Source organism: Balearica regulorum, chromosome 1, assembly GCF_011004875.1.
Source record: "Balearica regulorum gibbericeps isolate bBalReg1 chromosome 1, bBalReg1.pri, whole genome shotgun sequence".
NCBI classification, from domain to species: domain Eukaryota; kingdom Metazoa; phylum Chordata; class Aves; order Gruiformes; family Gruidae; genus Balearica; species Balearica regulorum.
Genome location: NC_046184.1, coordinates 152,418,204 through 152,434,023, shown reverse-complemented (window position 1 = coordinate 152,434,023; position 15,820 = coordinate 152,418,204). Strand labels below are relative to the sequence as shown.

At 39.5% G+C, this 15,820-nt stretch overlaps 1 protein-coding gene across 10 annotated transcripts in view; it reads left to right on the top strand.

The window, feature by feature from the left end:
• The window catches only part of MCF2L (MCF.2 cell line derived transforming sequence like), a 164,597-nt gene that overhangs the window by 19,931 nt on the left and 128,846 nt on the right, over positions 1-15,820 (top strand). The window contains exon 1 of one of the 10 annotated variants that reach the window (XM_075739808.1): positions 14,592-14,668. The exons of the other annotated variants lie outside the window; for them this stretch is intronic. Within the exon in view, the coding sequence (XP_075595923.1) occupies positions 14,617-14,668 (52 nt within the window). The 5' untranslated portion in view covers positions 14,592-14,616. Of the gene's footprint in view, positions 1-14,591; positions 14,669-15,820 lie in introns of those variants that run through there. 10 annotated transcript variants of the gene reach the window in all.

Genomic DNA, 15,820 nt, shown 5'->3' with positions numbered 1-15,820 from the left:
GGCTTGCTTTTGTTCACTACACTGCAAAGAGGCTCATCAACAGCGTGCAGGAGAACAGTGCCAATGTTTGGGGGACTTCAGTAGCATTTAGGTGTTAAAGTCCAAGAAAGTGTCCCTCATTCTCTTTGTAATTCCTTCAGTAGTTTTTCTGGTGAGGATTGAGCTGCCTGGGGTTGATGGGTCCCCTTGACTTAGCACAGAGCTGTTGCCTTCTTGAGAAGGCTGTCTGCAGTTTGGTGTGTGCCATGCTCTTGAGCTGCTGCATGTGCCTGATATAGACCTTGCTGAGCTTCTCAAAAAGCAGAATGGTCAGCTTTATGCAGGGTGGATACAGAGGCATTTGGGTTCCCAGCATACGTCGTAGTGAAGCGGTTGGAGCATTTGTCCAGAAAAGGAGAACACTCTTGGGTTTCTTCCTCAGTGTAGAGGGCTAAGTGGATGCCCAGCCAACCAGCTGCCAAGCTCTTCCTTGGTGAAGACGGTGTCTTGAAGGAGTCAAGATTCACTAGACCAGAGGGGGTGGTAGCAAGGGGAAACTTGGTTCCCTCCTGAGTGAGGCCCTAACTTGTAAAATGGGAGTCTTGAGTTTTGCTCTCTGTTTCCAGTAGCATTCATACATGTAATAAATAATCACTTGATACGTGATGCATAATCAGTGCTTGGAGTAGGGATCCTGTTCTCATCTGATTGCATTTTAAAAGAAGGAATTGCATAGATGTTGAAAGCCAAGCAGATTGTGAACCCTGATTGTGATGTGTGCCTTTCAGCAGGTAGATGAAACACCAGTCTCTGCAGGAGGGATGGACCTGAGCTATCCCTCTGTCATTGTCTTTGGTTTCCTTAGATGGAGCCTGCCAGAAATGTGGATTATCCTGAGTCCCTCTCACAAGGCCTCAATTCTTGTGCTCCACTTAGGGAATTTAGACCCCAGTGTATTCCGTTATGGAAGGCAAATGCTGGGTGTCATTAGGCCAAAGTCCTTTGGGATTCTTATTAGCATTTAATAGCTTCATACATGATCATCTTGTTCTCTGTGAAGTTTTGAAGAACTGCTTGATCTGATCTGGCTGGTTATTAGTCACTGCTGTTTGGTGGTTGTTTTTTTTTGTTAATCTGTGTAATTCTTTAGCAAAGAGGGGAAAATAGATTTAAAGAGCAAAAAGGTATGTAATAAACCTCTTCATTGTATTAACTTAAAGATTGTTTGAATACTTTTACTGGCAGAATTCCTGTAAACTGGCTCTGTTAGCCCAGTGTATCTAATATTCCTAGAAGATGTAATATAAATACGTTGTCTCCAAATGGCAACCAGAAGTCACAGCTATTCTTCTATCCATCTTTTTGTTGAGTTTGTTTTCCTTTGGGAGGGTGTGTGTCAGTAGAGAGCAAATGCATATTTACAAGTTTTATTCCTTTCAGTTCTGTTTTTGCAGTGACTGAGATACAAAGTATCCAGATAGATGCTCTTAGGTATTTTCCTGCTACTGTGCCTGGCCCTTTAATCTCTTAAGAAATTGAATCTTGCCCTTCCATGCCCAGTAGATGTTGCTGTTGAATCAATAACACTGCAAGATGACAAGCTTTCGGAGCTCAGAAGGTATGGTAAATATTCCAGTGTCTTATCCAAAGAATAGACGTCTAATTTTTTTTAAAAAATGTAGTGCCCACAGTGTTTTCATTTATGTATATCAGCTTGGGAATCTGCAGCATAAATCAGAAGTAAGCATTGTATGTTTGTCACTTTGAATTAGAGGTTTAATGTCCTGTGGAACTGCAGGGAAAGTGGATTTTCTGCCCTGCATCTCCATTGTGGTTTTAGTAAATATTTATATTTTGAACTCTCATCCCAAGAAGCACAAATCGTATCAGTCATGGTGATATCTCTATAGCACGATACAATTTCGCAAAGCTATGCTGTGTTAAGAACAGGCATTCCTGTAGCTTTCCCAAGTCAGCGTTGTTCGTTAGAAGCTGGGGTCTTGCCAAGTTGTGGAGCAACTTTGAGGATGAAAACTCAGGATACAGGGTAGGTTTGGCATGCTTTCAGTGAAGCAGACAGAGCAGGGGAGGCAGGTCACTTTGGGAGAGGAGACTGAAAGAAGATAGAGGAAAACATCTAAAGGTGCTGTGCTTCCTTTAGCAGCACCTGTTCAGAAAGATTCTATGTAGAGAAGTCTTTTTTATTTTTTATTTATTTTTTAAATGCAGTCTGGTTGTCTTAACAGAGTTTGAGGAATAGTTTGCTATTGATCAGAAAAAATGTTTGAATAAAATATTGAGTAAAGGAGTAATCTCACTGCTGAATTTTCTTTCCCTGTTATATGGGAAAACATCTGCAGCTATTGGTTTCCTTGGAAACAAATTCACTGCAAAAGCTAAATGCACTGCACGGAACCTGTCAATTTTACTGCATTTGAGAAGAGTTTAACATGCACACTTAGACCTTTTTTACTATATTTGTTTCTCAAATATGCTATTTATGCTGTTCTTGCATAAAACACCTGATCAAAGGAGATGTGCAACATGCTCTGGATTTCGGACAGGACAACAAGAAAGGTTGGTATTTACAACTCTAAACAATGGACAGTGTGGTGTGTGTGTGTATGTGTATATGTTTACAGACAGCATCTAGTTTTCTGAACACTTATTTTTAAAGTCTTCCCTTTTAAAGCTCAGTGCTATTGTTTGCAGTCTTAGCTGGTTTTTGGAGTTGGAGATCAGAGAGCTGCTGAAAAATATTGCTCGTACATTTGCCTCATAGTAGGATTTTGGCAGGACATGGGTTTTATTTGTAGTTGATTTAATTAATTCAATATGGGATACATGTAAGTGTTCTCACAGATTAGTATGTTCGTTCTGGCTGTGAAAGGAGTATGATTTCATATATTGTGTTAGAAGATTTTAGTGATGTTTATGATTAGCTTCAACTGTTCAAGCCCAAAACAAATTTGTGCAACTGTGTGGTTGTGTAAGTATATCAGGAAGAATTAATTTAATACTTACTTGCATTATTGTACTTTTAAGAAAGAGAATCTCTGTTAAGCAAGTATTGCATAAGAATTAGATTGTTTTTCAGAAGGTAAGTCTGACATAGTTTCATGTATGTACCTGGGTCACAAGTACGTGAGGTAGAAGTCACATTTGTGACTTGTCTTTCTGTTCGTAAAATGGTTTCCCATATATATTGGAAAAATAACATATAGTACTAAGATGACTACACTGTATAGAAAACACTTTTAACACATGTTGACAAAACGTTGGCTGTAGCTTGTCAATTATAGAGGCATCTGGTAGTGATTCCACAGTGGGGTTCCTTGCTAAAATAGGCTTTAAAATGTTTCATAAACTCCTTTTCCTCTCTAAAAGGAGACAGCTGCTCACATGAAATTATATATAAGTTTAGTCACTAGGCCCTTTGCATTTGGGATTTTATTCATGAGTATTAAACAACCTGTGAATCTGAGACCTTAGCGTGTTCCCCCCATGGGTAATGTTGCCTGCCATTGCTGAGTTAGATCTTTTTAAAGATTTCTCTCTCTAGAAAGGATTTGAAGTGAGATTTTCATGTATTTTCTTTTATTACTGCTTGCTTTGGGTGCTAAGTTACTAATATTACATTAGAATAGTCTATGTGCTCTGTGTATACAAACTGACCCTATTTGGGGATTGAGGAGGTGGGGAGGGCAGGCAGATACTGTCTTTTTTCCATGAGAAACTAGTCTTTAGTTTTAAATACTTTTTTGCAAATGTCAGTGGGAGAGGAAAGAAAGGGATAGAAATAGAGTGAAAGAATTACTTGTATGTCAGCTGTTATTCATGATCTATTTTCCGAATCTTATCCTATCCTCATTGCCTTTACACATTTAAAAACCTAGAAAATTAATACAAAAATAGTTATTCTGTTGTAAAGCAAACAGTGCAGTTCCTTGAACAGCATGCTGCCTAATATTATGAAAACAATAAAATTGAAGTTAAACCATCTAATAACATAACTACTACTTTTTGAGCTGTTTGCCTGCAACCCATTACCACACCACTGCTAATTACTTTACAAGACATCCCATTTGCACGTATATGTGACAGTGAAGAGAAATATGATATTTAGAAACACAAAGTAGGATAACAGTTTTTACGGTTAACATTGTGTTATGGAAAGCTTTTGAATAGTTAAAGAATATCTAACTTCTGTATTTGATAACATAATTTCAAACATTATTTGCTAGGTTGTTTATGCTTTTCTTTGGTTTTACCCAGTAGAGCCTTCCAGCCAAAGTTACTTCGTGATTTTTGCTTTTGTAGCAAGTGATCCTAGCAATTGCACATCCAAATGTAGTAATAACCACAGATGCAAAGGTGACTGTTTCCTTAATGCCCTCTAAAGGCTTGGTCAAGATCTTCAAGGAAGTAAATGGCTCTTAGGGGGATGCTAGTGCAGATCAGTCTCTAGGGACCAAAGAGACTTTTCCTTTCATGTGTGTTGGTGTGGTATAGCTAAAGTTTCAAGTGAGGCCTTCCAGTGCACAGCATCTGGCATCCTCAAACCTCCTCTATATGCTGCCCTTTGGAATTGCAGCTTTTAAATTATATTTCATAATTCTAGCCTCCCTATTCTCCCTGCTGTGCTCGCCTGTGTTCTGCTGATGCATTGACAGTATTCATCTCTGAAAATGCTCTTCCTCTTGGGTACACAGGCAGGAGTGGTGAAGAGGGTCAAAATGTTCTCCTTCAGAGAGCCAGGCATTGCCATGAAGTCTACAGGAACATGATTGGAAACTGGTCCATTATACATCTGCTGTCTTGGAAAGGGGCATATGGTACCATAATTCTTTTTTCCTTGAAGTTCTTTCCAGGCCTCGCAATAATCATGCAGAAGCACTGTATGCTGTGACAAATATATGATCATGTACAATGAAATAGCATGAGATACTGTAGTTTGTCTGACATATTCAAGTATTTTTCCTTTACTTTCTTGGAAATTTTGGTGTACTTCTAAAATTTTTATTGTCATAATTTTTTTGAATGTTGTTGTAAATAACACCTGACTGGAGCAGAACCAAAGCCAGCATTGTAGATATACTCTTTGAATCCACAGCTGAAGGAGCAAGTAATTTTCAGCCTGTTGAAACTGGTCTTGTAAAGAGAAGAACTCTGAGAGGAAAACTTGGCAGAAAGAAACTTGAACTTGAGAAATGGCAAGAGTACAGAACCTGAAATTTTGTGGAAGTCTCACTTCCAACTTTAAGTCTCATAAAATATGATGTGACTCAGTGGACAACAGAATACAGCGCAAGAACAGTGTGATTACAAAGCAACTGCTGAGAATACTAGTGTTGAAGATACTTTGGTGCACCAGTTGGTGCATCTTGGAGATTATTAGCTACCAATAACTGTGCAGCTGACCTGACAGCATTGGATAGGGTTAGAAACAAACATGTCTCATGAGTTGAAATAAGAAATGGTGTACTGTGCACTGGGGATGGGTCTCTCTGTGAGCCTGTCCCTCTGTGTTAATATTTGTGGATTTATGAGGCCGACTCTTGGTTGTGGTTGTGATCGACTACACTCAAAAGATGTTTTTTAAAGTATCCAGACATCATAAAGCTTAAAAAATTATTTGATATTGAAGCACATTCAACCTCTTATGTGTAACAGATGCTTTGTTAAAAAACACTTCTTTTTACTGCATTTTAAAGGCAAAGAAAGTGAAAATAAACACCATTGCATGAAGCTTGTCACTGAGAAAAAAAATCCTTGTAATGGATTGGAAATAGCTGTAAAAGTGAAGGAGATAAAATAAGAAAAAGCAACAGCAGTACATAATCAAAATAACAAGGAAATGTATACATGCACGCTTGCATTTTTCTTTCAAAAGCAGTAACTATTCAGGGCTGTGGTCCTTCAAGAAAACTAACAGCAACACTTTCAGAAGCCTATTAAAGCAAAAATTCAATCTTTCCATTTCAAGAAAGCATGAAAGTGTTTTGGATGTGGCTTACAATGTAAAGAAGCCTAGATGACTTTTTCCTTTCTGACAGATTTACCATAATGAAGGCAGAGACACTATAAACTGAAGAGCCATTGTTTTCCCTTATCTACTGAGGTATTATGTAGACCAGGTCCCAGGAAAGATCGATTTACTTTGGCTGGTTTGGGAAGTAGTGTCTTCTGTGAAGAACATTAAATGGAAAAAATGATGGGATCTGAAAATGTTCACTATTTCATATTTTAATTAAAACCACCCCAAATCATTGTGAACTGGACATAGTGATTTTTGCTTGTCAAGAAATGAAAAAGTTGTAATTGTCTGCAAAAGCTTTTTTTTTTTATTTTTTATTCAGAGGCATTTTTTTTCCCTACTTGGAATCTCCTGCCACTTTTGATGAGATCTGATGTAGTCTTTCTTTCCTGTATTAAGCATCCATCAACACAAATAACCAGACTAAGAAAATAATGTGTGGTGGTTTTGGTTGGGTTTGGGGTTTTTTTTATTGAGGGTTGTATGCAATAAAATGGATGGGGGAATGGGCCTGTTAAAGAAATGTACACAGAGAAGTTTTCAAGCTCTGTTGTGAAGGACACAAAGGCACCATTGAAGGACCCGTGGTGAGTGCAAGTGTTCTGCAGCAAGACCGAGATCTTGTCTTGGGTTTGGCCTCTTTGGCTGCAGGCTAAATACCCTTGCTGGGGTTGTTGGAAATGATTTCCCTATTCCTAGATGTTTTTTGAGACTACTTAAATTTTCCTGATCTGCATCAAGACAAAGCCAAGTCCTTTAACAGTGCTTGGGGTGCAGTCCAGGAGGGAAGCCAGCACCCAGGGCAGAATAGTAAGTAGCCTTGGGGAGACACATCTGCCAGAGCTGGGCAGCTCAGCCAGATCAATCGCAAAATGAATTTTCCCACATCCTCAGTGTGGTCCCTGAGTATTGCACTATTTCCTTTTCTAAAAAGGGGAAAAAGCTTTCTGTCACCTTAAAGCTCCAGTGAATGCCATGTTTTAAAAGATGTACAAGTGGAAAAGGGCAGTCAAATTTAAAGATACATCCCATTTAAAAAAAAAAAAAGTTCCAAATTAAAGCTGACATGCTTCTACTTTGTCCTTTATCTGTGATAAAACTTGTCAGCCTGTGCCTCAGGGGTAAGCACTTCAGTTTTATTCTGTGCAATCAAACTGAATGGTCCTGGAAATATTATTCTGAATACTTTTTAGATTGCTGATTGTATGTGAAATTAACAATTATAAGTGACAGTAAAATATCATGTTACAGAGTAATTTCCTGAGAGTGTTTTAAATCAGCCCTGACTCTTGAATGGTAGACTTGCTAAACTTTTATGTATATGGCCAGTTCTTTTAAGACAGTGATTTTTACAAAGTGCGGCATGTAATAAAATTTGGACTTTCTTAATACTCCAAATATGAACACACACAAAAAGGGATTGATTTAAAGTCTAATACTTTTTAGGAGACCTCAAATGCTTGAGCTTTAAAAAATGTTGGACAGACTTTTTTGGGAGTGAGAAATTAATTTTATGACTCCTCATCCTGCATTTCCTTTGAAAAGAAAACCACTGAGACAAGAGAAGACAAAAGATTTATTTTTATCTGGATCCATTTCATTTCTGCATTTAAATACAGAATACTAACTCTAGCCACGTATTTAATAATAATGGTACCTTTCAATATCTGCTCTTCTAAAACAAGAGCTCTCCAGTTTCTACTTTTTTCTATGTTTAAAGTACTGTGGTTTCATTTTTTAGGGGTTGGAGGACAGTTTCCCTTGTGTGGCCTTTCCTTTAATTATATATACCTGTGGAAGTGTCCCGAAGAAGAAAATAACAGTGATACTTCATTTCTTTCCATATTACTTCTGTTTGCAGCCAGTTTTTTCCCTGCTTACCTATATGCTTCCCATCTTCAGTCTTCCTAACTTGGTACAGAAAGCACTTCCTTCATCTATAAAGACATCACAGTAAACTTAGAAAGGTAGAGTCTTACTTGGCATTGCACTGGTGAAAAGGCAATATTCATTCATTGCCATGCCCGCTTTTAGAGGAGCGCAGCTGCTGGCACATCTGGGTAGTTTAGCTCCTCAGACTGGAGAGGGAAAAAGGGCAGTTGGAGGTGTTACACTAAATAAACTCTTTCAAGGCTGTTGGCTCTGCAATGATTATGTGGTCCCATATGGCAGAAGAGGAAGAAGAAGAAAACTGAATGAAGCAGTTACTTGGAAACTTGGCGCTCTAGAAACACAGAAGATCAGTGGAAGAGATTCAAATGATGTTTCATTTCTTTGCTTCATGCAAGCAACGGAGGCTTAGGAAAAAGAAGACCCTGCCCGTTATGCTAGGAAGTATCGAAACTCTTGATCTGGTCAATCGTATATTCATTCAGGCTGAAGATTCCTAACTACAAAACTTCACAGAAGTATAAGGAATGCTGCTGTAGTGTAAAACTGAGATACAGGATATGAAAGAAATGAATTATGGAAGAGTTAGTGGCTAAGCTAAGCTTTAAGACCTAATCTTGATATTTTATTTTTTTTAAGGAGAGGCTAGATTACAATTGATAAAAGGGGGGAGAAAGATGTTTAGGGAAGAAGACCAAAAGTACTGGGAGCTGGGCTGTAGCAAGAGTGACCTGAATTGGGGAAGAGGCCACCAAATAGAAATGAGTATGTTGCATTTCATCCATCTTCTACTACTCCTCAGCTATGGGCCTGAGCAATAATGGAAAGGAAGGGGAGCACCTATGTAGAAAGGGCGTGAGGGTAAAGCTTTTCCCCTACTGCTGAGTACTTGGTCCGGGTACCACCTCGCCCTGGTCCCTGTGTGTGGCCAACACACATCCCAGATGAGGTAGCATGGAGAACAGCTGCTGGGCCTTTTCTTCTGTATGGCACTTGCTTTCTCAAATGAAAATATTATGGAGGTTAATCTGACACAGAGGACTCAACAGAGATTTGGTAAATTAATATATTAGTAAAACAAAGCATAATTTTGGTGAAATCCTCTATTAAATGCTCCCGCACGTCTGAAGGCTCCTTTGGTCTGTGCTCCTATATGAACCTTGCCCATACTCTGGCTTTGTACAAGTGTTTGAGTGTTAAGTTTTTAAGAAGAAAAAACTTTTTTTTTCCTTTCTGCATGTATTTGCAGGGTAATGACTTGTACAATGTGAAGTTCTCTGTATTCCTTGAGATTGTGAATTTAGGAACAATTTTCTCCTTGTGGAAGGGTGAGGTGTTGCCAAAACCAGAATACTGCCATCTCTGCTTATGAATCCCAGTTTCAAATCCCAGATGCTTTACATAATAAAGCCTAACTGGGCTAATTACCAAGAGAACTCAGTCATTCACAAAAATAAAAGGGAAAAATCCCTTTGCTTCATGAAGGAAGAACTGGTGCCAAGAGGAGGTTGAAATGTTAAAAATGCATTTTCTGTTTGGAACTTTCATATCATCTGTCCCGTCCCTGCTTTCTTTCCCCTTTTATTTAAGGCTGGGGATCAGTATTCCTCTTGCGCAGTGGGTGTGTGTGGCAGTTTTTGGTAGGACCTGTGAAGACCTAGGTTATGAAAACCACATTCAATGGGTCTCTTCCAGCTCTGCAGGAGCCCAGCTTAGGTAAGTCTTTCTGGCTATGTCTGCAGTGTCTTAGGAGAGTGGTGATGATGTGGATGCCTGTAGCTTCATTGCTTACACAGTCTATAGAGTTTTGTGGCATGTGATATTGGGGCCATCCAGAAAAAAAAACTTGCCTGCCTGATGTTGACCATGTGGTATCACTGGAAAGCAGTATGGGATGTTGGCAGAGGATTCGGCTGTATAGGCATAAGTATCCATATGGTCTGCCCGTTTTCTTCACAAGTGATGTGGTAGGGCCCATGCAAAGCAGCAGGGAAACCTGTATGTGTTTTAATTTCTTGTGGTCCTACTTTATATTCTATAAATAGTATTTCTTCCACTGCAGCTGCCCTCAGGCTCTTAGAGAAACTAAGCTCCTGTGGGTTAAAATGGAAGCCCTCTTATGGATTAATAATTGATTAAAAAACAAGAAACAGGGAGTTGCTTTAGGTGGTCAGTTTTCTGTGGGTGGGAGTTACTGGTGGAGTAAAGCAGGGATTTCTGCAGGACCTTCAGCTATTCAACGTAATCCCAAATGAGCTGGAAACGGAAAGGAAGAGTGGAAAGACAAAATTTGCAAATATGTGAAATTATTCAAAATAGTCAAATTCAATGCTGAATGCAAACAGAGGATAAATTGGTCATGTGAAGTGGTTGAGCAGTAGAGCAGGTGAAATTGATTGTACAGAGTGACGCATATGAGAAAAGACACCACTATTCCCTACACTGTACCCTCAGCAAGAGACCTCAGCTGATTGCGGGTAGTTCCTGAAAACAGCAGCAGCTTAGTCGGCACTCAGTGTTGGTCTGAAAGGCAAGCAGAGCGTTGCAAACCGCTGAGAGGGAAACTGAGAACAACAAAATCCTTATGTCACTGTGTAATCTCTGCTGTGCCTGCTTCTTGAGTACCATGTCCAGTTTTGTTTGCTTTGTTAGAGTAGAATTAGGGTATGCGGAGGCATGGTGAAGGCAGTCAGAGGTATGGGGTTGCTTTTGTACAAATAGGAACTAATTAGTGTAGGAAATTTTCTGTCTGGTAAAAAGGCAATTGGAGGGGACATAATATCACCTACAGTGGAGGTCTGTATAGTCATGAATGGCTTGGGGAAGTGAATAGAGAGTGTTTATTTCCTGTTTGTTTTTTTTCCCACTACTTCACAAAAGGCAAACTGGGGCACCCAGAAAAATTTCAGGAAGGTAGTTTAAACAAAAGTGGTTTTTCACAGAGCACATCATTAAATTTTGGAACTTGCTGATGAATTATTTTGTGGAGATCAAAGTAAAGTGAGCAGAGAAATCTTTAGGTGTACTGTTGCAAGTATCTTTTGCTCAGGCAAAACTCATTACATGATTGGCCTAAGGTTACTCCTCACAGGAGGATAGTTACATGTTACTTCTGGAATATTTTCAAAATAGCTACAATTTCTTGAAAAACTAGGTAATGCTTTTTGGCTGAAGCTGTTTGAAAATAAGAAGGGTAGTGTTCCTATGTTTGAACTGGCTTGCTGAAGACCACAGCCAAAACCAGAGCAAAGTAGAGTACTGAAGGAAAAAAATAATGTGGTTGTGCCTTGAAACCCAGAAGTTTAGAAGAAAATCATTACAGATCTGCAGAAATCAGGTCAAATATTACATCCATGTAGCCCTGACATTGGCTCATTAAATTCTGCAATACATTTGACAAAAATGTTTTCAGTGCATTTTAAACATCTAAGAACTGAAAGGACATGTGTTCCTCAAATTTCTTTGTGAAAGTATTTCTACACAGTGCTGTACTTCAGTATGAATTCCTCTGCTGCAGCAGGGACTTGCCTGGGACTACTGAAGATTTTTTGCTAGGGGCGATACATTTGCAGAAGGTAAAAATCAGAATCCCATAAGCAGCTTGAATTTTTCAGTAAAAACAAAAAAAATATATTAAAAATAATCACATTTTACATGAAAAATGAAAACATTTCCTATTGTGTTACAGACTCTCAGTGCTAGAACTGGACATCAGTCCTTTCACACTCAAATTTTAATTTCACATGAGCTGTGTGGGGCTGAAATGGCATGTTTAACTCCTTAGTATGACCGTTGTCATGGCCTGCAGAGGCGTGGGGCTTCAGGTACAAACTTGAAGAGAACAAACATTGCAATGGTTAGTTCCTGAGCTATACTGACACTGTTATTTCCAGGACTGTTTTGATTCCCTGGGTAGCTCATGGTGTAAGGTACTGGTTTGATTTTTGTTGCAAGGAGGCTCAGCTGGGTCCTCTTGTTAAGAGTTGATTTTATTGAGTTTAAGATCTGTTTACTCTGACTCAAGGATATTCAGAAACCATGGATTATTTGGTTGGATTCCAGTTTCAAACCAGCAGGGTTCCTAATCCCTCATTCTGTGGTTAAGGGCATTGAAAATACTGTATCTCTGTTTCCTTCAGTAGAGAAACTATACCTAAGCTTGCTACTATATCATTCCAAGCAAGGCCGCCTGATCTCTGTGAATAAACATGATTAAACAAAAAGAACAGTTTTAGGTAAACTGACTTTTAGTCCAGCTAACGGAAACCTTTTGCTTTGATGCTCTGCTTGTGTCACACATGTTTTGCATTTGTTTGAAGGTGTACAAAGTATATATGAAGTGGTGATGTTGGTATAACTGAGGTTTAACTAGCATATTAGAGTTCTCCATTTATTTTGCACAAGTATAAATAGATATTATGTGCATGTGATCCTGAACGTTGACTGGCTGATGTGATAAAATTCATCACTACATTTGTGTCTTACTTTTCATTTGTTATTTCATGGAGGTTTCTTTTCACTGTGGAAAGATGGACCTTGTGATATATGGGAGGCTTAAGCAGTTTGCTGATTCTCCAAGGAAAATGTGAAATTGCTATTGAATTGAGGCAGGACACTCAAGGAAAGCTGGGATTGAACTAGCATCTTCTATTGCAGTAGATGCTCATGAATGAGTAAGTCTCCTGCACTTCTTGCTGTGGTGGGAAATAGTGTAATCTTACAAGTGAACTTAGTTGTTCTGCATCCACTAAAATGTCGTAGACCTTTAATTTGCTGCAGTCACCAAGTCCCATTGACTTTCTGACATCTGGACTTCTCCCTGGTCTGTCTTTGGACGCGGTGTTCTGTCCCACAGCCTTTGTTTCGAAACAAGCCTCAGCTATCCGTACGCACCTGCGGACTTGCGTGTCTCTTCTAGTTCCTTTGCTCATGGTTTACCACCTGAACGGCCAGAGCCTGACCTGGTAATCATGGTCTTGCTGCAGATCACTTGTTCCTTTACAAAAATGCAATCAGAAACAGCTCTCAAAACCTAAATACTTTTTCCATATCAAGTCCCTATAGGTGCTGTATTTCTGTCGTAATACTTTGTTATGTAAAAGCTTGATTGAAGACTTAATTTTTTCATTTCTATTAATATAGACGTGAAAATATATAATACATGGACCTGCTGTAGGCCCATCATACTTAGAGTGGAAATAATGTGAGACTTTAAAATGAGTATTTAAATATGATCTCAATGAATTTTATTGACAAAGGAAGCCCAGACAAATTGATGGGTCCTCTTAAAAAAAAATTTTTTTAGTTCATGTCCTCCAATATAATAACATTATATGGTTGAGAGTTATGAACAAGTCCTCACAGGTATCGAGATATGTTCCTGGGAAGGATTGCTGCTTTTTGCCTGCTGTATGTAATCTGTAGAAAAGAATCTTTGTCCTAAATAACACAGCACAGTCCTTTTAAGTGTATAGAAAAAGTCCCTTTTTCTTTTAGCCATAGATAACCATTTATTTATTTTAATGGCTAAAATATAAGAGGACATTAACTAAAACCAATAGGATGATTAGAAGACTTGGAGAATTCAGCTGACCATCATCAAAAAACGTGCCAATAATGAGATTTAGTAGGGATCGAGATAATCTTGAAAAAGAAAAGTGTTAAAAGCCTCATAGTTTGAAAGTTGTGAAACAGTCTGTATAAAAGCACTGAGAATCAATTACGAGGAGCAGTCGTACAGAGAGGCAGCGTACGGCTTTCAGTTTTGTAGGATTTTCTGTACCTTTAAAAGTTTTCCAGTGGTGATGTACCCAAACAGAAGTTTACTGGCAAACAGAAGTTTACTGGCTATTAGGCTTGCTTTTCCTAGTGAACTTCGGCAGCACTTCTCTTGTATGTACCTCATACACCTTGTGGGGTCCACAGCTCCTAACTCTAAAACCCCTTTGCCTAAGGGAAAGGGAAATAGAGTTACTGAGACTGCCGTGGCGCAACATTTAAGCAGTCAAGCTCTTCCAACGAGTCCGGGCTGTGTTTAAAGGAAATTTTAAGTCCTCAGCCCTCAAAACTGACCGTTTCAAACGCAAAGGCATCGGGCGGGCTGGCGAGAGCAGAACAGCCTTGGCGTTGTCAGCGGGAAGGCATTTTCCTCCGCAGCCGCTCACCCTGCAGCAGACCGGCAGGAAGGTAGGAAGGAGCCCGGCGTTCACGTAAGCCTGAGGAGGGGGCTTTCTGCGGGCTCCCGCCGCTCGCCGCTCCCTCGCCGCGCTGCCGATTGAGCGCAGCCCTTCCCAGCGCTCGCTGCGGGCTGGGAGAGACTGGCGATACGTCGGCTAATCAACGCTTCGCATTAATTCTGGCGTTTTGAGGACTCCACTGCGGGCAAACCCATACGCAGAGGAGGGGAGAGAAGTTTTAAGCGGTTCTGCTGTCGTTAACATTCACGGCTCTGGCTTCAAGCAGCGCCCGCCTCAGCCAGGCACTGCCAGGAGGGAACGTGTACCCCTGCCTGCCTTTGTGCCCGGGGGGGATCGTGTGGAGTAATTGAAATGCAGGGCCGCGAAGCACTGCTGTAATGGTCTGATTTGAGTCTGGTTTTTTGTGGGGTTTTTTTCTCCCCTTTCCCTTCATTCTTGGAGCCGGGGGAGCATGTTTGCTGTGGATTCTTTTTGTGTTATCAGAGAATGAGATGCTGGCTGAAAATTGAAGAAATGGCCCTAGAAGAATTGATGCAAAGATTAAATGCGGTTTCCCAGTGCGCTGGTAGGAGGAGCTGCTGGTCTTAAATAATGTGTTGTGTGGATGCTGTTAGTGATTTTGTAGGATTTACAGAAAAGCCTGGTAATCTGACTAGCATTATTTATGCATGCTCTAATTAATAGGAAAAAAAAAAAACGTTAAGAGTTTTTGTCACCAGGTTAAACTTTTGTTTATATTAACACTAATGAACATTTTTAGTGCTTAGATATTCATGAGGCTAGCTTTAGAAGGTCCTCTTGAATAGTTTTGGGTAGCTGCTAGCCCAGTCAAATACTCTAAATGGGTCTTGATTCCTTTATCTCTGACTTAGCTGTAGCTAAAAAGTTGGGGGAATTACAGATTTGTCTAGCAGAACGGGGCTCAGGAAGCAGTGAACAGCCCGGCTAACTGTAAGGCATTGCAGCTAGAATTTTGGGTGGGTCTTGCGCTTCCATGAGAATGAAGAGTTGAATGTATTAATCGTGGTAAATTTAGTTTTATGACTGTATGGATTAAAAATTGCAGCAGATCTCCGAAAATGGTTTTTAGCATTGTACAAAGGTTGTTGTGATTTCTGAGAGATTTTCTCATTTCTTGAAAATGTGAATGCTTATGTGTTCAAAACTAGAACTAAACAGCAGTGTACAATAAGGTGATCTGTGAGTAGATCTAGGAGTGGATCTGGCTGTTGCTTATGCAGAGATGTAAACATGTTTCAGAATAAAAAGTTACCTGGAAAGAGATGTCGTTTTTGCATCCTTTGACACTACTTCTTTTGCCCTTTATTCTTAGTCTGTTGACAGATGTCAGAAGTCTTGCATCTTCTTGTCATTTGAGGCAAACCGTTGGTTTGCTGATACAGAATATTTAAGGTATTATTCATTGCAGTATCAAAACTTGAATTTTTTCTTCCCATTTCCCTGCTCAGCTGTTTCCTAAGGGTGACTTTTTCAGCTTTTTCAATTTCCATGTGTTACAAGGAGATAAGTAGCAAGATGGCTGATGCTGTACTGATGAACAGATAGATTACATGACAAATGTGGAATAGGCAGATTAGCTGCATCAGTTTTCTTGGTAGGGGAAGTAGGTATTTTACCTTCTTAGTAACTTTTTTTTTGAGGAAAAGCAAGACTTAATCTGATGAGAACAAGCATTAAATACAATTAAAGGTCACCA